We start from the raw sequence: 24536 nt of genomic DNA on the forward strand, positions 1-24536 counted from the left end.
GGTGGAGGAGGACAGGTGGAGGAGGACAGGTGGAGGTGGACAGGTGAGGGTGGACAGGTGAGGGTGGACAGGTGGAGGGGGACAGGTGGAGGGGGACAGGTGGAGGAGGACAGGTGGAGGTGGACAGGTGGAGGAGGACAGGTGGAGGTGGACAGGTGGAGGGGGACAGGTGGAGGTGGACAGGTGGAGGGGGACAGGTGAGGGTGGACAGGTGGAGGGGGACAGGTAGAGGTGGACAGGTGGAGGTGGACAGGTGAGGGTGGACAGGTGGAGGGGGACAGGTAGAGGTGGACAGGTGGAGGGGGACAGGTGGAGGAGGACAGGTGGAGGTGGACAGGTGGAGGAGGACAGGTGGAGGAGGACAGGTGGAGGTGGACAGGTGAGGGTGGACAGGTGGAGGGGGACAGGTGGAGGGGGACAGGTGGAGGGGGACAGGTGGAGGTGGACAGGTGAGGGTGGACAGGTGGAGGGGGACAGGTGGAGGGGGACAGGTGGAGGGGGACAGGTGGAGGAGGACAGGTGGAGGGGGACAGGTGGAGGGGGACAGGTGAGGGTGGACAGGTGGAGGGGGACAGGTGGAGGGGGACAGGTGGAGGTGGACAGGTGAGGGTGGACAGGTGGAGGGGGACAGGTGGAGGGGGACAGGTGGAGGGGGACAGGTGAGGGTGGACAGGTGGAGGGGGACAAGTGGAAGTGGACAGGTGGAGGGGGACAGGTGGGAGTGGACAGGTGGAGGTAGACAGGTGGAGGGGGACAGGTGGAGGTGGGAACTCTCTCGGGCTGGACAGAAAGGAGCAGCCTTGAGGTTGAGGAAGGAGCCTGAACACAGGTTCCAACGTGGAATGAATGTGGAGTGTGGGGACAGGAACAAGTGGTAAGTTTAGTTCAGTCAAATGCCCTGGGCTCTGGAGAAGGGAGAATTCAGGAATCCTTACCATGGAGCCAGTGGAGAAGGGCCTCTAGGAGTTGGGGAACCATTCTTGAACTAAACAGTGTTTTTCCTTATTATTTTTCTCTCCAGAAATACCCAAGAGGTGGTGCTGATATCTGCTCCCTCCCATTTCTGGCGAAGATCTGTCAGAAGATTAAGCGGTGTGTATGCTGTGCTGCCCTCCGTCACTGCACGGGGGGCATCTGTCCCTCTTTCCCGTGGGCTGAAAGGGCCTCAGATGTCAACGCATCTTCCTGAAAGGGAACGTTTTTCTTTCTCATCACTCGTCTAGAACCTAGAAGACAGAGCCTGAGCTTTGAGCAACACAGGCTCAAAGGCTGGGCCGCAGGCTGCTGGTGAAGTCATGTCTCCCAGCCGCCAAGGACCCTACCCCCAGGGGGTATTGGACCCCGCGTGATCTTTGGGGACATCCACGTTCTTGGCTCTTGGGCAATGCCGTCTCCTGAGCTGGCTTTGAAAATAAGCACTTAATGTGTCTGGGCCTCAGTTTCCCTAAACCTTAATGTAAGGCATATGCTAAGTTATGGCTGCTCCTCAGAGTTGATTGGGGATGATTGAATGCAGGCTCCTTGGCCTGAGACCTGGCAGGAGAGCAGTGTGTTTCCCAGGCTCTGGGGGCCTCTGTCCTCCCCAAAGCTCACCTTCTATGCAGGTGCCGGATGGTAGACGCTACGTGATCAAGTGATGCTTCCAGGACCCCAAATACTGCCCTTTACCTGTGAGGCGCACATGGGGCCACACCGTCCCATCAGCCCCTGCTGCTCTCATCCTGGATCCTGCCAGTCCTGTACTCGAGCCCATTTTAGGCTGGCCTAGTTCTCATTGCGAGGGCCTTCAGGTAGATCGCAGAGGTGCGAGGCAGGCTGCAGGGCTGTATTATAGAGTCGCTCTAACATCCACACACTGGGCGTCTTAGAACAACAGAAATGTATTCACCCCGTACTGGAGGCTGCAGGTCTGGAAGCAGGGTGTTTGCAGGGTCCCTCTGAGACTCTGCTTGCTCTGAGCTGCCCCTGAGACTCCAGGTTGGATCCTTGCTTGCCTCTCAGCTTCTGGACCTGGCCGGTGATCCTCGGTGTCCTGGATCCCTTCAGTCTCTGCCCCCATCTTCATGGGCCCTCTTCCCTGGGCGTCTATGCATAAACCCACACATGCATCACTTCACATAAATGCATACAGACTGTTGTATCTTATGCCTCAAGGTTCTCAGCATAAGTTGTTCAAGAGGAAAGTTTTAAGAAAAGACTTCCATCACCGAATGCCATGTACAATGGCACAAATTCAACCTGTAAGTGCCTATCGCACCGACTGGACCGAAAACAAAATCTCCTTTCCAGGGACTCAGCATCCATGCCCACACCCTCTGAGGCTTCAGTTCAGTGACTGCACTTCCCACGGGGGGCAAGTGAAGCATCAGAGGAAACAGCTCTGCTGGTGCGGAGAGACTGGCTGAGTTGGCCTGGTGCTCTTACTATTACCTTACCTAATAACAGACAAACATGTAAATTGACCGTCCCTCCGCTACACTCACCAGCCAATCTGGAGAGTATGCAAATTAACCCAACAAAGATGGCGGTTAATTTGCATATGTAGGCGCAAAGCGGAGGAGCGAAGAATGAAGGCTCTGGCCAGAGCGAAGGCCTGGGTCCCAGGTGCCAGAGGAAAACCGGCGCCAGCAGCCAGGGGAAGGGAAGACCTATTGCATGAATCTGTTCATGCAACGGGCCTCTAGTATTATTAGAATGGGCTTCTATCACATAAACCCAGCTCAGCCACGTCTGAAAATGTCTCTCTGCTTTCACAAACAATTTCTTCTCTCTTAGTTCACCGGTGTTGTGTTTTCTTTCTTCCAGAACTATCACGAATTCAGTGCCATTCAGAGATGTCGATTCAGACAATTACAGCGTTTCCCCAGTAAGTATGGTGCAGGGTAACCAGAGGGAGGTTCCCTGGCTTCCGCATCAATTCCTACAAATGTCTTTAATAAGACAAGATGGGCTTCCCCTTGAGCGTATTATTAATTTGATAACACACCATTTCATAGTTTTTATGGACTTTCTGGCATCTGAAAAATGCATGAATCATCGAAGGGGGTCGTAGGCCTGGGTTTTGTTTCCTGGAGCCATTCCCAGCTGGAAGTCTCCGCAGGGATGGAAATGATCTTGAAGGTTGTTGGGAATTATTTTGGAAATTCTTAAGCCTACTTCAACTTACTTTTCTAAGTGTGTGCGAGTGTGCGCATGAGACTGCGAGTGTGCATGTTTGATTTAGAGCGGTGAGGGTGGCAGGTGCTCTGTGAGAAAGAAACAAGCAGGTAACAAGCCACAAAGTCCCCACCTTAGTGAGACTCAGCTCTCCCACCTGGGAATGGGGAAATCAAACCAGTGTTCTACCTTATCATGACTCTTCAAGTCAGGCGGGTCCAACACATAATAAATCCATGTAATCAACTAGATTAGCTAGAGACTTTTTAATTATCCAGGGAAATGATTGATCATTTGACCAAATAAACCAAATGATTGGAGCCTGACAAGACTGCTGATTAATAGAAAAAGTTCAGGGAGTTGGATAGTTCTGCAGTTGGTAAAGGTGCACATAGACACACACAGAAACACACACATACATATGTGTGCATGCACACACATGTGTACATATAACTGCATATGCCATGTGCATATACATTCACACAATGCACCCCCATACAACCTCATACAGGCACACACCCAATAGCATGTGTACACACACACACACACACACACACACACATTCACATCCACACACCCCACCTGTTGTTGGCCCTGGGACCAGGTTACATTGCACCTCACACAGTGTATGTTATCATCTTAATCTTCGTGATCAATAGTGTTCTTTGCCTATTGGAGTTATGGCATTCCCCCCCACCCCCCGCCCGGCTCTTCCGACTGTCCCTCCTCGTTTCACATCAACACAGAACTGACCCTTCCCACTTTGCCCTCGGATTGCAGACGCTGCGCGGCTACCACTGGCGAGGGAGAGACTGCAATGACAGCGACAAGATGGCCTACCCCGGCAGAAGGTAACCGTCTCCGCTGGTCTCTGATTCTGAAAATTACCTTCCAAAAGGGAGGCAGGAAGCGTCGTTCGTTTCCCCAGCCCTGGGGGTTCATGCCCGCAGAGGGAAGGGCCCCCCATCTCCTGATGGAAGTGAAGCTCAGGGAAACCAGAGCATCATCTGTGCAAGAAAAGCTCAGGGAGCACCTGCTAATAGCCAAGCACTCTGCGCGCACTGGGTGGTAAACGAGATAGAAATGTTCTTTTTCCCGTTGGGGCTCACGGCCCAGTAGGAGAAACAGCCGCATGAGCTGTGCCTGTGGACGTCACCCAGCCTCCTGCATGCGTCCTACACGCAGGGCTGGGCCCAGACAGCCCCTCTCCCACCAGGACTGAGGGGAGGGTCCAGGGCGTGACCAGCATGTCCCATGTTAGTCCTGGGCTGGTGTTCAGCCCATCACATCTCTCACTTCCAGAAATGGATGTGTCGCCTTAGCTGTGACTGCGGTGCAAAAGCATCAAGTTAGCCAGGTGTCAGGGATTGGAGAGGCATCACTTGAACGGCCTCACCTGTCTAAATCCAGTGGCCTGCAGGCTGGTTTAGGACGCCCATCAGCCCTGTTCCACAGCCACGCAGCCCAGGAACCGGGTCAACCACAAAAAGCCTGGACTTGGTCCACCGCTCCCAGCAAACATCCCAAACCAAGATAACGGCCAAGCAGAGGCTTCTGTTCGTCACAGCACAGGGCGGAGGCTGTCTCCCGTGATTGGCCTGCTGTCTGTCCCTGACACTATGGGTGGCACTCACGTGTGCATCATTCATGACGCTCAGTCACTGAGTGACAAGTGAATGCCCAGACCAATGCTGACGTTCTCCTCGCAGGCCAGACCGCTGGGATGAACATCGAGATTCCAACTGCAACGGCATCTGGGTGAGCAACTAGAGGCGACCTCCACCTGCCTCCCGACCCCACTTCCTTCCTTGTGTTCGTCATACCTGAGGAAGAGGATGGGCCAGAGCCAGGCGTTCTGCTGCATGAAGAGAGGTGTAGGGCTCCGGTCACACACGAGGGGGTCCACACTCTAACGGGAGGTGGGGCTCTCTCATCACAGCCCCTTTTTAAAAAAATATATTTTTTTTATTGATTTCAGAGAGGAAGGGAGAGGGAGAGAGAGAGAGAAACATCAATGATGAGAATCATTGATCGGCTGCCTCCTGCATGCCCCCTACTGGGGATGGAGCCCACAACCTGGGCATATGCCCTTGACCAGGAATTGAACCGTGACCTCCTGGTTCATAGGTCGATGCTCAACCACTGAGCCTAGCTGGCCGGTCATCATCACAGCCCCTATAAGTCTCGCTGAAGGTCACCCACACGTGACCTCTGAGTTCTCCCCTGAACAGTGTGAAATTAGCTGGAGAGTGGTGTTAGCAAAGTTTTACAGCAACCCAACCATCCCCTAGGGCAAGCGGGGCTGTCTCTTGTCATGGCAGCCATTTCCTTCTGTTTCCTAAGGCTAGTCGGAGGCAGGGTCACCCCACCTGCCAGGCACCTGTCTTGTCACGAGGAGGAGGGGACATCCCCCATAGATCTTAAGGTGTCAAGACCCCCAAGGCCACTCTTGTTCTGATAAACTCAAGCTAAGTGGTCAAGTTGGGGGATAAGGAGGGGTGATCAGTGTGTGAGACCGTCCTTGTTCCACGGCCCCTTCCCTGCCTCCGGGGTGTGCCACCCGTGAGGAAGGCCAGTAAGACACTGTGCTCTGCCCTGTCCGGGTCGCTGGTGGGGCCTCAGTGCTCCCTCAGAGGGACACCCTGCACTCCAGCACCCTGCCGGCAGCCTCTGGGACAAGGTAGTCCAGGGTCTGGACCTCTCCCCACCCCCCACCCCCAGTTCCTTAAAGCCCAGCTTCCTCACATGGAACATGGCTGTGTCCGATTAAGGACTCGAGAGACCTAAAGGGTTTGATCTACTGATTTGCCTTTTCAACTTTTTTTTTTTAATTTAAATTCTTTATTGTTTTTTCTACTTTTAAAGCCATTTGGGAAGGATTTGGTGTATGTGTCTCATAAATTTAAAGACAAACTGCTAATCTTGTCATTTCTTTTTTAAAGGGTGTTGATCCAAAAGACGGAATCCCCTATGAGAAGAAGTTCTGTGAAGGTATGAATGTCAAAGTCTGTTTGTTCATCCCAACAGAATGTTCCTTTTCCCGTCGGAGGCAAATGGAAGGGAACAGACCACCCAAGTGAGGAAGTGCCTGATGCTAGGCCAGGGGTGGGCAAACTTTTTGACTCGAGGGCCACAATGGGTTCTTAAACTGGACCGGAGGGCCGGAACAAAAGCATGGATGGAGTGTTTGTGTGAACTAATATAAATTCAAAGTAAACATCATTATATAAAAGGGTACGGTCTTTTTTTTTTTTTTTTTTTTAGTTTTATTCATTTCAAAAGGGCCGAATACGGCCTGCTGGCCGTAGTTTGCCCACGGCTGCGCTAGGCCTTACACTTGGTCAATTTACATTTATTTTCATGACAAATCCAAACGGGACATGAGAAGGATTCTAGTAAAAGGAGGCAGAATCTAGAGAAAGCAAAACTGAATTTGTGTAATCCACTCCTTTCCCTGAGGATTGGAAACCTGAATGATAACATTAGAAAAAGCCGCAGCGTAGAGAACAGGGTAACTGAACCCAGCACTTCCCCAGATGAGAAACTCAGTGCAGACGACCCTTTCTCGTCTTCTCCATGTCATCAACACACAGGCTCAGGGACCTGGGCTTGTACTGACGGGGTCCCTGTCAACCGGGGTGAAGGCTCACACCTGGTGACTCAGGGAACCCTCCAGGCTGCAGCCATTGGATTCCCCAAAGTAGCTGAGCTCTGTATTCTAAATCCTAAATGCCTCGGACATCTGGGCTACCAGTACCGTTAGGAGGAACCTATCACCACCCACAACTTACTGAAAACACTCCCGGTGATGCCCAACGAGACCCTGTGGTAGCATCGCTGTTTTATGCCTAAGCAATGGCTTTCCCCAACATTTAGAAGCATTTCTTTCATTCATTCATTCGTTCATTCATTCATTCAACAGATATTCCCTGAATGTCTATTCTTTTAAGTGCCAAGAGCTATACTTGGCTCTGAGTTTTCATGGGCAGACATGATACAGTCCTTGCCCTAAGTCAACTTAAATATAATTAATTATAGTTCCATTCTCAGAGGGGCAGGAAGGGGGCAGAACAGGCAAAGACCCGGTGCCTCGTTACACAGTTTAAAAATGCTTGTGGGGTGAATAAAAGAATGAATGAAAAAATACACTCATGAATAAATAGACTCAGATCTAGTGAAATCCTGGCGTAGGGCTTTAGGTCACTGTGGGAAGCCCCTTTAATTCCCAAAGTCCCAACCCCTCCCAGGTGTCCTGGGCTTTCGCCGTCACCATTTGTGTGGCCAAGTACTAGCTGTCACAGTCCCAAGACAGGAAGCCACTGGAGTGAAGCTGATTTAGGGGTGAGGGTGGGAGTGGGGGAAGGCGGCTGTCCTCTCTGACTGGGAGGCATCAATCACTTCTCCCAGGATCTGAAGGGGTTTGGGAGTGTATGTGCATCGCCCATGGGTGGATGATTTGTGTAGATGGGCCCAGGATCAGATTCAGTGATTCTTTACCCCACACCCTCGGGCTGCCCAGAGACCTTCGTTTGGCTGTTGCTCCATCAATCCTCCAGAACCGCCCACCCAGTGCTTTTGCCTATGTGGATTAAGAGCTTTCAGGGTCCATCACATCTTCAATAAATCAAAATTGCTCCATGAGATCAGTAATTCTTAAAGTGAATTATGTTAGAAATCGGTGCGTTTTCCACAAAGCAATTTCCAGAACCAAAATTGAGGGCATATTGCTGAGTCCAGATAAAGTTTTGATCCATTTATTCATCCGCCCTCACTCAGGGTGTCTCACGGCAGTTTGCTTCATGCTGAGCTGGGAAACACACCTTCCTCCGGACCGCTCAGCTCGCGGTTTCGATGGCCTGGAATCTCATCGAGCTCCTAAAGGCTATGTCCCTCACCCTGCAACACACAAACAGCAGCCATGCATCACTGCTACGGTGCTCTGTGCATGGGGTACACACCAGGGCATCTGATGCCCTGACCACGCCGTCTGGAGGCTTGCAGCCACGAGAGCATAAATAACACAAATGCATTGTGCCGCCTAGGGTCAGAGCCCAGGGGAATCGTGCTGCTGGGAGACTCGGCCGGGGCTCATTTCCACATCCCTCTGGAATGGATCACGGCTTCGCAGATGTCCTTGGTAAGTAATGTTGGCAGCAATCTCCCGGCTGTGCTGGCCTTGTGCCTGTTCCCCCGCTCTCTCTAAATGTGATGCCAACTCCAAACAGGTGCACGTTTTCCTGCTCAGCAAAATCTGCCATAAAAGGCGCACCCGCTCCAGTTCAGTTCATTTCCAACGATGTGAGAAGTGATGCGAGGGCCTTGTCACAATAGACTCAAAACAAGAGCCAGCACATCTTATTGGAAAACAAATTAAAGTGACAGTGTAGTATCACTTGTAGTATCCCTTATCATCTATCAAGTAGACAAAGGTTAAGTGATGAAGGTCCAGTATTAGCAAGCTTATGGTACCATGGGCGTGTTGGAACTTCTCTGTAAGGCAAGCATGTCAAACTCACAGCCTGAGGGCCGCATGCCTCATTTATTTGGCCTGTGTTCGCCTTTGGGTTTGACATGCTTGCTGTAAGGCAATTGGACAATATGTACAAAGTGACAGTAAAATGTTTGTGGTTTAACCAGTAATTCCACATCTGGAAATTTACCTTTAAACCTGACTAGTCACTTGCTCAAGAATCTATGTCCATGAATATTCATCCAAGAGATATTTATAATAGTAAAAACGAGAAAAGAAATTAAAAATAGGGGATTAGATGCCCTGGTCAATTTGTCTCAGTGGTTAGAGCATTAGCCAGTGGATGGAAGGGTCATTGGTTCGATTCCTGGTCAAGGGCACATACTTCAGTTTTAGGTTCTATCCTCAGTGTTTCTCTCTCTCTCCCTCCCTCCCTTTCACTCTCTCTAAAAAAAAAAAAAATCAATGGAAAAAATATTCTTGGGTGAGGATTAAAAAAATAAAAATAGGGGATTGGATATGTAAAATTATATTTCATCCATAAAATGAAATATGCAATCATTAGTACCACTGTTATAGACACATTTATTGGCAAGAAACTGTATTTATGATCATTTGTTAGGGGCAAAAGCATGTTACAAAGTGGTATGTATGGTGTTTTGTGAATATATAATATGTGTGCGTATGTACGAAGAAAAGCATTGGAAGGCTGTGGATCAGTGGGTAACCCTGGTACCTCTGGACGGGAGAATTCTGGGTAACTTTTCTTCTACTTTGTTTTCAAGGAACTTACTAGTATATCATATATGTATCAAGTATTATAATACAAGATTAGGTGATTACTTGGTTTTGTTTTCAGCAAATAGCTAAGGAAACCTGCTAAGGAAACCAAGGCACTGCTTTATTGAATCTCTGCAGAAGGTCTGTCATGTAGATGTTATTACAGCACGGCCTGGCTTTATAGACACCCAGGGAGCAGGTGGCAGAATCATTTCCTGTCGGTGTCACTTTAAACAAGCCACCTAACCGGAAACGCTGGAGATGAGGATAGGAACAATCTCAAGCAAGGCCATTTGCTTCAGTGAGCTAATGGCTATGAAAATGCTGTAGAGCCATGGATTGGATTCAAACCAGACACAAGTAAATTCACACACAACTCACGCAGGGCCATCAACCCATCAGCCAAAGCAAGTCACAGGGCCATGACCCAGATCCACGGGGAAGGAAGTCTGTCTGCCCCAAGTGAGAGAAGGGAGAGAGCGCATATTTGCTACATTGCTTTTATCTCCTTGTAAATGTTAAATATTCAATAGAGAAAAATAAGCAAATACAGAAATTATTAACAAATCGTTAAAATTCCACTTAATACTACCACCCAGAGAGAATTGTTTTAACATTTTGGGGTATAAGATTGGTTTTGAAATATTTTTTTAATATTTTTCTTAGAAAAAAATGAATACATAAAGTCAACACTAGAACTTATTTTGAGAAGTAAAAAAAAGAAAAAAATTCCCCCATCATCTCAAACTTTTCTCAGTATTTTTCCATTCTTTCCTAGCATTCCACCCCCATTGTAATTCCACCCACAAGGCAGTCACATGAATAGCAAGTATGCAACTGGTGACCCGCCCTTTTTACAGTTAGTACTAATCATAATCATTTTCCACATTGCGTAGTCTTTTTCTTTAATATATTTTATTGATTTCAGAGAAGGGAGAGGGAGAAAGAGATCGAAAGATCATTGATGAGAATCATTGATCAGCTGCCTCCTACAACCCCCCTACTGGGAACCAAGCCCGCAACTGGAATCGAACCATGACCTCCTGATTCATGGGTCGACGCTCAACCACTGAGCCACGCCAGCTGGACACAACTTAGTCTTTAGGTTATTATCTTCTTCCCTGTTCCATGGAATCTCCTTCAGTGTACAAGCCATAAACTACTAAATCATTCCCCCGAGACTAAATATGAAGCTGATTTATGGCTTCTTTATTTTGGCTACTATGGCTCATGCTCCCCTTTTTTTAAAGCTTCCAATTTTTTAAATGTGCTACCTATGGAACCCCTTCATGTGCACAGGGGGTCAGCCTACGGAGGGGCCATGCCTCGCAGACAGCCATGAGGTACGTTGAGCTCAGAGCACACCTCATGTTGTGGTTGTTTGGCTTTTAAAGGTTGTTGCAAGGACAAACAACCTATCGCCAAATACTAGCCCGGGGCCTACTGTGCGCCGAACCCTGTGACAGGGGCGAATGACCCAGTGGAGACTGAGCGGAAAGAACCCAGTCCTCGGAGAGCCTCAGGCGTGTGGGACACACAAAGAACAAATAGGCAACTCCTTTGTGAGACCACCCGACACGCGCTTGCCTCTGTCTCCCTGTAAAGCAGAAGACACCCCTGCAAGCGCATCACCCGTCCCAACTGCACCCCCACAAAGAAGCCACAGCCGGGGATCTTCCCTAGAGCAGCCCCTTCTCTCCGGCTCATGCCATCCATCGGTTAAGCAATGTGGCACCCAGGAGGCCTGTTTACTGCTAATTAGATTAGGAGTGAGCTCATTTGGAAAGATACTTGTAGTTCAATAAAGAGAGTGTGAAGAATCGCCCTGTGGCTCCACAGAAGCAGGGCCCTGAGCCTCACCCCGCTGGGGGCCTGGGTGGTCCTGCCTTCCCCTTAAACAGCTTCCTTCCCTCCCAGATGCCCCCAGGAGTCAGGGGCGCAATGAGCTTCCTTGTCACACCGAAGGCCTCAACTTTGAAAGATTTTAAAGGAACAGATCTGAAAACACTTGCAGGCTCTTTCCTGTCTCCTTTCACTGGGAAAGCAGTCGCTGCTGGAGTTGTTTTGTTGCCAAAGAAAGGAAGGTGGCGAGATCACCAAGGCCCACAATAGCTGCCACCCTCCTGCCTCGACCCCATCTGCTCGAAGATCATCTCCAAAACATAAAAACGCCCGCCCTGTCTCCCGAACCCGATGGGATGGTGGGTGGGGGTGGGTGAGCAGAGGGGGAGGCGACTCTGAAACACAATTTCCCGAATGTTTCTCTCGCCAGCGGAGACTGATGCCTGCGCTTTATAAAATCCTAGCACGACCCTGGCCGGCTGCTGTCGGTGGGGGAAGCGGCACGGATTGAGTTTCGTGCTGCGCCAAGGGCGAAAGGGACCTTCCATCCGGCTGCAGAAAATGCATATCCACCGAGAGCAAGGCGGCTGCTGGCTGTCAAGCCCTCTGCACGTCATTCCTCTCGAGCTGGCTTGTGGATCCTGTTTGGAGACTCTACTGACTGCAGACAGCACAGCCATCAGCCTCAAACCCCTGGGTGACTGCCCTCCCCGCACTGTGAACAACGCCCCAGTGAGCGTAATGCTTCCGTCAGGCAGAAATCGCTGCCTGATTTCCACGGTGCATATAAAACATGGAACTGCTGCCTCGCCTCCTTCCGTGTCGACTCCGGAAGCATTTAAGGGGAGGGTGCTGTCTTTGATTGCCATGTTTTTTAAGATGAGGAAAGGCTGTTGGTTGGGACACGTGGGCACAATGCCACGCCCTGCTCCTCGAACACCTCGAGGGCTGGCAGGTGAAAGATGCTCAGTGGGCAGAAGGGAGGCCTCGATCCGAGCCCACTCACTCTGTCAGGAAGGAGCGGGTGTGCGCCACGGTGGTGCCTTTCTCCTCTGTTCCCGGCCGCTGCTCGGGAGCAGAAGCCAGACGGGCTGTCTGTCGCCTGGAGCCCCGATCAATTCAAGGCCCGTTGTTCCTGCCCAAGGTGAGCATCTGGGCTCCCACCTGCCAGCAGCCTGGGGCTCTCGCAGGCTCATCCTGCCGAAACATCCGTGCTCTCAGCGCTCACCGCCACGTGCGAGAATCAAAAGGACAGACACGCGGTGTGAGGAAAGACTGCAAGAGGGAAGTACTTGGAGCTCCATGCTTCTGAGGGGCATTTGTACGCGCTCAGCCCCCACGCCTGCTCTCCAGCACATTGGCTGGCGGTGCCCACACAGGGAGGCAGCATGAGTCACCCAACACCTGCGCCTCCCGCTCGCCGCTGAGATGGGAGCGCGGTCTCCTGCCCCCGATTAATTAGATCCCCGCTTGGCGTCCCTCTCCCTCAAGCTCCTCGGCCATAAAATGGGCCTCGTGGAACTCACTGATCGCAGGAGAAACACTTAGAAGCTCAAACCCACTGGAATGTGGAAAGGGGACATTTTGGCACTTGAAGATAATTTGGGATGGCTGGAATGTCAGTTGCTACACACCATTCAGTCATTGGTTCATTCAACTGCCCGCTTCCCTCCAGGCCACTTCCTGGGGGGATGAAGGGGACCGAGAACACCCATCTCAACCCTTGTCAAGTGCTTAGGGTCCAGACTGGCATCTGCACGATTTCCTAGAGATTTCCTACTCGAGGCGATGGCTGCGAGATTGGTCAGATGGGTGAGTTAGCCCTCATTCCCAGAGGAAAACCCAGGGAGCATTATGAAACACACAAGGTCCAAAGATTCCAGAGGCAGGAACGGAGGGTTTATATCAGCACTGAAAGCCTGACGGGTACAGAGCCCAAAGGAGAGAAGGCTGGGAAAGAGCAAAGAGGTCATGGTCCCACGTCGGAAATATTCCAGAGCCGGCAGGAAGGCTGAGTGTGTCAGTCCTTAGAAGACTCGTTATGAAGCAAGCAGGATATAGGCTCGGCTGCTGTAACAAAGAATCCCCAAAACTCAATGACTTACGATGGCAGCGTGTTTTTCTCTCATAATTACCAGGAGGCCAGCAGGCAGGGCTGGCCAGACAGGCAGACATCCTCAACACGCAGCTGCCGCCTGGGTCCAAGGTGGCTGCTCCCCACTCTTACCGCCTCCCACCTGTAGGGAAGAAGAAGGGAGACTTGACACAGAGGTGGCACACGTCACTCGCACCCCCCCCCCATCCTTCAGAACCCAGTCACAGGGCCACCCCACGCTGCAGCGGAGCTGCCAAGAGCACTCCCTGGCTGGACAGCCATGTGCCACCTAACACTGTGGCAGCTCTCGTATTAGAAACAGAGGAAAGAGAGAAGGTGGACAACTGGGCTCCAGGCATGAAAAGCAGTCTCTAACCTCAAGGAGCTTCAAGTCTCATTGGGAAGACAGACACAGAAACTCATAATGACAACATTAAGCAGATGTGTTTACCAAACGCCAGGCATCGTACTCAGTACTCTCTCATTTAATACTAAATGGCCCTGTTGTGTTTCATAAAGACAGAGATTTAGCCTGGGTGGTGTTTCTCAGAGGTTAGACGAGCATCAGCCTGTGTACCGAAGGGTCACGGGTTCGATTCCCGGTCCAGGGCATGTACCTGGGTTATGGGTTCACTCCCCACTTCCTGTTGGGACAGGTGCAAAAGGCAACCAGTCAATGTGTCTATCTCACATCAATGTTTCTCCCCCCCCCCTCCCCGCTTCCCTTTCACTCTGAAAAGCAATGGAAAAAATATCCTTTGGTGAGGATTTTAAAAACTGTAAAAGAAAAAAAATGGAGACTTTGAGAGCTTAGCTAATTTACCCAAGATAATGCAGTTTTACATGGAGCCCAGCTAGAAACAGTCTGGCAGACCCTGGAGCAGAGGTCAGCAAACAACGGCGCTCAGGCCAAATGCGGCCCTTCGCCTGTTTCTGTAGATAAAGTTTTATTGGCATGCAGCATGCTCATTTATTTGCATATTGTCTATGACCATTTTCACAGGCCAGTGGCAGAACTGAATAGTCACAACAATGAGGAGACAGGGACTCTGGCCAGAGGCTGCGCCAGGGCCATCGGGCGCCAGTCAGAGGAACAGAAGCTGCCAGGTTCTGTGACAGCTTCTTGGGAGGAGATGAAAAAGGGGGGAGGGAGGAAATGAGATCATTTCATACGAGCGAGTAAGAGCCCAGTCAGGCCTGGTCATTGGCTGCCCTCCTCACAGCGTCCCATGTCCTTCCCTCTGGGGCTTGACTGCGGACTTTGGGCTTCTGCCAGAGCCAAATCCCAGACATCACCTCTCAGAAAATGGAGAATACCCTCACCCCAGAAAAATGACATCCTGATTGGCACCTTAGAAATGATCCCACTTTACAAAACCAAACGAGGGTGTGCGTCACCTCTCTGAGGGGCACCTTCCTGGCCTGGTTGCGGAAGAATTCCTTTCCTGGGCCCCAGGAAAGAATTGGCGTGTGATATTCTCCGTAAGAGCAGGGCATTTTAAACTTCTGCTTTCCTCACGGTTATGAATTTTGCTGCAGTTCTCCAGGCGCTCTGCAAGTGATGATGGAAGGAATTGAATTCGGTCAAGTCCAACTGCGCGATGCGTTTTCATTTACTGGGGGACAGTTAGATAGATGCGGCCGTCAGTTCACTGAATCAACAGATCACGGGGTTGGCGCGGAAATCATAAATAATAGAAAAGGGGAAGGAAGGGGATAAGAGGAGCCAGCAAGGTAACAAAGTAATAAAAAGAGCTATTTTCAGGCGAAATGATGAAAGATTATTGCCTGCCATTCTGTCTTCTACATGTTTACGGGTCCTATTTTGCTAGAATTCTTTATTTGACTATTTCTTCGCTGCCTTATAAGTTTTTGAACTGGCCTAGGGTCATGGATGAAATGCAATACCTTTCCCCTGAGAGTTATTGATTTAGCTCCAGTTGAAGTTTGTGCATTGAATAGGCATCATCCCCAGACTGAGCAGCTATTGTTATTGGTCAGTCTGTATGTCGTGTGTGTGTGTGTGTGTGTGTGTGTGTGTGTGTGTGTGTGTGTCATTTACATTATTTATTGTTTAAAATATTACATATGTCTCCTTTTCCCCCCCATTGACCTCTCCCCAGCCACTCCCACTCCCCAGCACATGCCCTCACCTCCCTGTTGTCTGTGTCCATTGGTTATGCTTATATGCATGCATACAAGTCGTATGGTTGATCTCTTACCTTCCCCTGCCTTCCCTCTGAGGTTGGACGGTCTATTCAATGCTTCTGTGACTCTGGCTCTATTTTTGCTCAACAGTTTACATTGTTCATTATATTCCACAAATGAGTGAGATCATGTGGTATTTATCTTTCTCCGACCGGCTTATTTCACTTAGCATAATGCTCTCCAGGTCCATCCATGCTGTTGCAAATGGTAAGAACTCCTTTTTTACAGCAGCATAGTATTCCATTGTGTAGATGTACCGCAGGTTTTTAATTCACTCACCTGCTGATGGGCACTTAGGCTGTTTCTAAATCTTAGCTAGTGTAAATTGTGCTGCTATGAACATAGGGGTGCATATATCCTTTCTGATTGGTGTTTCTGATTCCTTGGGATATATTCCTAGAAGTGGGATCAATGGGTCAAATGGGAGTTCCATTTTTAGTTTTTTGGGGAAACTCCATACTATCTTCCATAGTGGCTGCACCAGTCTGCATTCCCACCAGCAGTGCACAAGGGTTCCTTTTTCTCCACATCCTATCCAGCACTTGTCGTTTGTTGATTTGTTGATGATAGCCAGTCTGACAGATGTGAGATGGTACCTCATTGTTGTTTTGATTTTCATCTCTTGGATGATTAGTGACTTTGAGTATGTTTTCATATGTCTCTTGGCCTTCTGTATGTCCTCTTTCAAAAAGTGCCTATATAGGTCCTTTGCCCATTTTTTGATTGGATTGTTTATCTTCCTTTTGTTAAGTTGTATGAGTTCCCTATAAATGTTGGAGATTAAACCCTTATCGGTGATAACATTGGCAAATATGTTCTCCCATGCAGTGGGCTCTCTTGTTGTTTTGTTGCTAAACTCGGAGTAATTTATTACATAGCTATAGATAACTGGTAGACTTGATATTTGGGGTGTTCATTTGGAGGGGGGATTGTTGGTGTTCCCTATACATCATATTATGAATTTAGCCTTGGGTTTTTGTACTTGGCATTTCCAATGCTTAAACTCCTTGCCTGGCTCCCTCTTACTAACCTTGCAGGACTCACATGAGATCATTTCTTTTTTTCTTTTTGTTTTTGCTTAATCACTTCGCCTTTTTTTTACCCAGGCCCCAACACCCTCCCCTCTGACAGCTATCAGTCTGCTCTCTGTACCAATGAGTCTGTTTCTCTTCTGTTTTTTAGTTTATTTTGTTCATTAGATTCCACACATAAGTGGAATCATATGGTATTTGTCTTTCTCTCCCTGGCTTATTTCACTTAGCATAATAATGATGGTAATGATGGTATTTTTCATATCTTTTTTCCATCAGCAGTTGGCTGCAGGTTCCTCCAAGTGACTCTGTACTCTTTGAAAATAATCCATTTAGTTCTAACTCAGTTAAGAGTATTAGAGAAGGGAATACTCTGTGCAAATTGTCCACAGGCACTGCTGGGCCAGGAGGGCTCAAATGTAAACAGTGAAATAAAGGCACCAAAAAGATTCCCTGTCATCGGGAAATTGGCAGAGCCAGATGAATGTGTGATAGATGCTATTACTCTTTCTCTCACTTAAGATGTCTTTGAAAAAACCAAAATATAAGTTGCTTGTCGAAACTAAGGCTTAAAACATCCCCAAATCCAAAGGATTTGTCTCTACTAAATATTCATTAAAAAATGAGAACCAGTGGAGACAGCCGCGTCCCTTGGGACAGGCACAGCCCCTAACAGGGGAAAGGAGAACCGCGGGATTCCTGGCGCCGCCGGGGGAATTGAGAGCTGGGTCTGTGATCACGGAGGACTGAGCCTAAAGGGGGCAGCCTGAAGAGCTGACCAGACCATGCAGTCCCGGTAAGAGAAGAAGCTTACAGAAACCAAGCCTTCCCCGTTTCCGCGGCCGGCGTTTGTTTGTTTGTTTTCACTGAACCCTGTTCATGGGACATGTCGGATACAGACACTCACCTGTGCTGAAGAGAGGGAGAGTGTGCGGAGGAGTGGAATCTGGGGAGAGACTGAGGAGAGAAGGGGGGCAGGGAGAGGTGGCAGCGAATTGAGTGCTGAGCCACCCCTGAGCCCAGGGCTGAGGCAGCCATTCTCTCCGGAGAGTGAGACTCCTCCCCCCAGCCCCCAGGCAAGGAGCACAGCCACACCCAGATTCCACCCTGTAGGAGATCAAGGATTAAAATAACCTGATCAGTCCCTGGGAGTTAACAGGGTCTGGCCTATAGAGGGATTTTCAATCCCAGCAACAACACAGCACTGGTAACTCTTACGCAGCCAGCTCTGGGCAGTGAACTTCCACTGGACAGAGAGGCCCTATAGCCTCAGAGGCCAACCCCAGAACACTGCCACCCAGAGGCTGACCCACAAACTGACTCTTTGCTAAACACAAAATAAGGCAGTCTGGGAAACAAATGCGGCTTGCTTTAAAATAAGGACTGTGGTTTACAACACAGAGGAACAGGGTATCGCAGGGAAACTCAACACTCTCCTGAATACCTGGCAGGTCTAAGGCGAGCCACACTGAAGAATAGAAGAACCGAAGGACCTTCACTACTGCAATATTTTTTTTTTTCTTTTTTCACCTTTTAACTAAGAAACCATTTTTTTTTTCTTTTCTTCTGCTTTTTTTTTCCTTTTTTTTTTCTTCTTCTTTTTTCCATCACCTGATTTTACCCTTTTAATTACTACCTTCTTATTTTTAACCAGTATTATTACTGCTACCATTTTACCATTTTTTTTTTAAAGTGCCATTTTATTTTCTGTTTATTTTATTTTGGGATTAGTGTTCTCCATTCTATTTTCATCGTTATATTATTGGTTGTTTCTAGTTTGCATTCATCTCCAGGGAGCTGTTGCTGGAAGTTGTTGGGATTAATGGCTGTTCTATAGGAGTATTCTCCTCATATAAAAAAGTCTCTTCCCCTCTTCCACTTCATTCTCTCTTTTCGCTCTTTTTTTTTTCTTTTCTTTTCTTTTCTCGCTTTTATTTTCCCCCCTCCTTTTTCCCAATTTCATTTTTGCACTCCTTTTTTTGGTCCCTAATTTTCTTTTCTTTTTTCTCTTTTCTCTTTTTCTCTTCCTTCTTCCTTATCCCCTAATTCTCTTAATTCAGGTGGTCACCTTTATTTGGGGTTATTCATATCGTGAATATATTTGTGTATAGTGCCTGGTACGTGGTGCCTTGTTGTGTTGTATTTTGTGCCTTTAAATCAACGCAGCAGATCCAAGCAACAGCAACCTCCTGAGCACCACACCCTCTGCTGAGGAACAGCAGCTGTACGTGAAACCTTGCCCCACCAGCCAGAAGAGCCACCACAGCTGTGACCAGCACCCACCAGAGGAGCTGCTGCCAACTGAAGAGCAGCTGCTACCGCAACCGCCAGAAGAGCAACCACAGACCAAGGAGTCACTGCCACCAAGGGAGCAGCCACTGAACGACTCAACGTCTAGATATGTCAGCGAGATCAAACATGGGTAGACAAAGAAACCCCCAAAGAAAAGAGAAGGAGGACTCTCCAGAAAAGCAGCTAAGTAATACAGAGGCATGCAACATGACAGAAAAAGAATTCAGAATAAGGGTCCTAGAGTGCATAAACCGGATGGAGGAAAAAATAGACAACCTCTGCAAGAAGCTAGAAGAAACAGATGAAAAAATCAACAACTTAAGTAAGACCCAAGAAGAAATGAAGAGTGATATAGCTGCAATGAAAAACTCCATTGAAAGTATCAACAGTAGACTAGGAGAAGCGGAGGACCGAATTAGTGATTTAGAAGACAAGGAAGCAAAACACACCCAAAACGTACTGCAATTGGAGAAAAAAATGAAAAGACAGGAGGAAAGCCTAAGGGAGCTTTGGGACAACATGAAACGAAACAACATACGAATAATAGGGGTACCAGAACAACAGAAGGATGAACAAGGATTAGAAAACCTATTAGAAGAAATAATATCAGAAAACTTCCCTGAGGTGGGGAAGAAAAAAGTCACACAAGCCCAGAGAGTCCCAAACAAGTTGAACCCAAAAAGACCCACACCAAGACACATCATAATTACCATGGCAAATGTTCAAGACAAAGAGAGAATCTTACAGGCTGCAAGAGAGAGACGGAAAGTTACATACAAGGGATCTCCCATTAGATTGTCAAATGATTTCTCAACAGAAACACATCAGGCCAGAAAAGAATGGACGGAAATTTACAAAGTGATGCAAAGCAAAGGACTAAATCCAAGAATACTCTATCCAGCAAGGCTATCATTCAAACTTGAAGGGGAAATAAGAAGCTTCACAGACAAAAAAAGGCTAAGGGAGTTTATCACCACCAAGCCAGCAATGCAAGGAATGCTAAAGGGACTGGTATAAAAATAAGAAATAAAAAGCTCAGAAAGAAAACAGCCACACAAAAACAGAAATGGCTACAAACAAGTACCTTTCAATAATAACTTTAAACGTAAACGGACTAAATGCTCCAAACAAAAGACATCGAGTGGCTGAATGGATAAAAAAACATGACCCATACATCTGCTGTCTACAAGAAACCCACCTCATTAGAAGGGACTCACACAGACTGAAAGTGAAAGGATGGAAAAATATCTTTCAGGCAAATGGAAAGGAAAAGAAAGCTGGGGTAGCAATACTTATATCGGACAAAATAGACCTCAAAGTGAAGGCCATAACAAGAGATAAGGAAGGCCACTTCATAATACTAAAGGGATCAATACAACAAGAAGATATAACCCTGGTAAACATATATGCACCCAATGCAGGAGCACCCAAATTCATAAAAAAACTCCTGGAAGATATCAAAGGAGAGATCGACAACAATACAATCATAGTTGGGGACTTTAATACACCACTAACAGCACTGGATAAGTCCTATAGACAAACAATCAGCAAAGATACAGCAATCCTAAATGACTCACTAGATCAGATGGACTTAATAGACATCTTCAGAACACTTCACCCCAAAGCCAGGGAATATACGTTCTTCTCAAGTGCTCATGGGACATACTCAAAAATAGACCATATATTGGGTCACAAGCAAAGTATCCCCAAATTCAAGAAAATTGAAATCATAAAAAGCGTCTTCGCAGACCATGATGGCATAATATTAGAAATAAACTACAATAAAAACAACCCAAAATACTCAAACACTTGGAAGCTGAATAGCATGCTATTAAATATTGATTGGGTTACCAATGAAATCAAAGAAGAAATTAAAAACATCCTGGAAACTAATGACAATGAAAACACAACAATCCAAAACCTATGGGACACAATGAAAGCAGTCCTGAGAGGGAAGTTTATAGCTCTACAGGCCTATCTCAACAAACAAGAAAAAATGGTAGTAAATCATCTAACTCTACAACTCAAAGAATTAGAAAGAGGGCAACAAGAAAACCCGAGAGTGAGCAGAAGGAAGGAGATAATAAAGATTAGAGCAGAAATAAATGACATAGAGACCAAAAAAACAATACAGAAAATCAATGAAACCAAGAGCTGGTTCTTTGAAAGGATAAACAAGATTGACAAACCTCTAGCCAGACTCACCAAGAAGCAAAGAGAGAGGACCCAAATAAACAAAATCAGAAACGATAGAGGCGAAATAACAACAGACCCCACAGAAATACAAATGATTGTTAAAAGATACTATGGACAGCTCTACTCCAACAAACTAGACAACCTGGAGGAAATGGACAAATTCCTAGAAAAATACAACATTCCAAAACTCAATCAGGAAGAATCTAAAAATCTCAACAGGCCAATAACTATGGAAGAAATTGAAGCAGTCATCAAAAAGCTTCCAGCAAACAAAAGCCCAGGACCAGACGGCTTCACAGGGGAGTTTTACCAAACATTCAAGGAAGAACTAAAACCTATCCTCCTCAGACTACTACAAAAAATTCAAGAGGAAGGAACACTTCCAAGCTCATTCTATGAAGCCAGCATCACCCTAATACCAAAACCAGGTAAAGACAACACAATGAAAGAGAATTACAGGCCAATATCCCTCATGAACATAGATGCCAAAATCCTCAACAAAATCTTAGCAAATCGGATCCAGCAGTACATCAGAAAGATCATACACCATGACCAAGTAGGATTTATCCCAGGGATGCAAGGATGGTACAATATCCGCAAATCAATAAACGTGATACATCACATAAACAAATTGAAAGAAAAAAACCACATGGTCATATCAATTGATGCAGAAAAAGCATTTGACAAAATTCAACACCCATTTTTGATAAAAGCTCTCAGCAAGGTGGGAGTAGAAGGATCATACCTCAACATAATAAAAGCCATATATGACAGGCCCACAGCAAACATCATACTCAATGGACAAAAACTAACACCATTTCCCCTAAGAACAGGAACAAGACAGGGATGCCCCCTCTCACCACTCCTGTTCAACATAGTACTGGAAGTGTTAGCCATTGCAATTCGGCAAGAAGAAGAAATAAAAGGCATCCAAATTGGAAAAGAGGAAGTAAAACTGTCCTTATTTGCAGACGACATGATATTATACATACAAAACCCTAGAGACTCCATCAAAAAGCTACTGGACTTAATACATGAATTTGGCAATGTAGCAGGATACAAAATTAACCCCAAGAAATCCAAGGCATTTCTATACACCAATAGTGAACTTTCAGAAAGAGAGATTATAAAAACAATCCCGTTTACCATCGCACCAAAAAAATTAAGCTACCTAGGAATAAACTTAACTAAAGAGGTAAAAGACCTCTACTCAGAAAACTACAGGACGTTGAAAAAAGATATAGAGGAAGACATAAACAGATGGAAGAACATACCGTGTTCATGGATTGGTAGAATCAACATCATTAAAATGTCCATACTACCCAAAGCAATCTATAAATTCAACGCACTTCCCATTAAAATACCAACGGCATACTTCAGAGATCTAGAACGAACTCTCCAAAAATTCATCTGGAATAAAAAAAGACCCCGAATAGCTGCAGCAATCCTGAAAAAGACCAAAGTAGGTGGGATCTCAATACCAGATATCAAGATGTATTACAAAGCCACTGTTCTCAAAACTGCCTGGTACTGGCACAAGAATAGGCATATAGATCAATGGAATAGAATAGAGAGCCCAGAAATCGGCCCGAACCAATATGCTCAATTAATATTTGACAAAGGAGGCAAGAACATACAATGGAGCCAAGATAGTCTCTTCAATAAATGGTGTTGGGAAAATTGGACAGATATATGCAAGAAAATGAAACTAGACCACCAACTTACACCATACACAAAAATAAACTCAAAATGGATAAAGGACTTAAATGTACGACAGGAAACCATAAAAATTCTAGAAGAATACAAAGGCAACAAAATCTCAGACATATGCCGAAGCAATTTCTTCACTGATACAGCTCCTAGGGCACTTGAAACGAAAGAGAAAATGAACAAATGGGACTACATCAAAATAAAAAGCTTCTGCACAGCAAAAGAAACCATCAACAAAACAACGAGAAAACCCACTGTGTGGGAAAACATATTTGCCAAGGTCATATCTGATAAGGGCCTAATCTCCAAAATTTATAGGGAACTCATACAACTTAACAAAAGGAAGATAAACAATCCAATCAAAAAATGGGCAAAGGACCTAAATAGACACCTTTCAAAGGAGGACATTCAGAAAGCCAAGAGACATATGAAAACATGCTCAAAGTCACTAATCATCCGAGAGATGCAAATCAAAACAACAATGAGGTACCATCTCACTCCTGTCAGACTGGCTATCATCAACAAATCAACAAACGACAAGTGCTGGAGAGGATGTGGAGAAAAAGGAACACTTGTGCACTGCTGGTGGGAATGCAGACTGGTGCAGCCACTATGGAAGACAGTATGGAGTTTCCTTAAAAAACTGAAAATGGAACTCCCATTTGACCCTGTGATCCCACTTCTAGGAATATATCCCAAGAAACCAGAAACACCAATCAGAAAGGATATATGCACCCCTATGTTCATAGCAGCACAATTCACCATAGCTAAGATCTGGAAACAGCCTAAGTGCCCATCAGCAGGTGAGTGAATTAAAAACCTGCGGTACATCTACACGATGGAATACTATGCTGCTCTAAAAAGGAAGGAACTCTTACCATTTGCAACGTCATGGATGGAACTGGAGAGCATTATGCTAAGTGAAATAAGCCAGTCAATGAAGGAAAAATACCACATGATCTCACTCATTCATGGATAATAGAGACCATTATAAACTTTTGAACAATAATAGATACAGAGGCAGAGCTGCCTCAAACAGATTGTCAAACTGCAGCAGGAAGGCCGGGGAGGGTTGCGGGGCAGGAGGTAGGGGGGTAAGAGATCAACTAAAGGACTTGTATGCATGCATATAAGCATAACCAGTGGACATAAGACATTGGGGGGTAGGGGAGGCTAGGGGACTGTCTAGGGCGGGGGGATAAAATGGACACATATGTAATACCCTTTGTAATACTTAAAAAAAAAAATAAATAAATAAATAAATAAATAAATTAATTAATTAATTAATTAAAAAAAAAAAAAATGAGAACCAGTGGACTTTCTCGATGCGTAGACATACACACACAGAGTACTAGTATATAAAAATATTGCGCCAAAACAGTATACACATGGCCATTAGGACATGCAAACAATTTTATGTCACTGAGAAAATCAGAAGGAATTTTGAAGCAAAATTGACTTCATTTTGACTTAATAATCATCAAGCTTCTGATGCTCTTTACAGACTTGGAACATTTCTCCTGATAAATAGCAAGTCCTCCCACATATGTACATTTAAGGCACATTTAAGACGAGTTTCCTGAGAACATAAATGCTCAAGAGGCCTAAGCAGGAATTAATGAGGGAGATCTTAATTTGCATACTTCCTGCCTTAAATGCCTGAACGATCTTGGGTGAGGAAGGCGTTTAGTGTTTAATATGATATGACTTAAACACTCTTTTTGCGAGGGTCTATAAAGCCATTGCTATTAGGGGC

General features: G+C 46.6%; 1 protein-coding gene across 2 annotated transcripts in view; it reads left to right on the forward strand.

Annotated features, from left to right (window-relative positions):
* AOAH (acyloxyacyl hydrolase) overlaps positions 1 to 24536 on the forward strand; it is a 106929-nt gene that overhangs the window by 37406 nt on the left and 44987 nt on the right. For both annotated transcript variants that reach the window (XM_036327314.1, XM_036327313.1), the window contains exons 6-11: positions 1022 to 1092; positions 2806 to 2866; positions 3937 to 4007; positions 4866 to 4914; positions 6099 to 6147; positions 8199 to 8293. In XM_036327314.1, coding sequence (XP_036183207.1) covers positions 1022 to 1092; positions 2806 to 2866; positions 3937 to 4007; positions 4866 to 4914; positions 6099 to 6147; positions 8199 to 8293 — 396 coding nt within the window. The remainder of the gene's footprint in view (positions 1 to 1021; positions 1093 to 2805; positions 2867 to 3936; positions 4008 to 4865; positions 4915 to 6098; positions 6148 to 8198; positions 8294 to 24536) is intronic.

The sequence above is a fragment of the Myotis myotis genome, unplaced genomic scaffold (genome assembly GCF_014108235.1).
Source record: "Myotis myotis isolate mMyoMyo1 unplaced genomic scaffold, mMyoMyo1.p scaffold_m19_p_11, whole genome shotgun sequence".
NCBI classification, from domain to species: Eukaryota; Metazoa; Chordata; class Mammalia; order Chiroptera; family Vespertilionidae; genus Myotis; species Myotis myotis.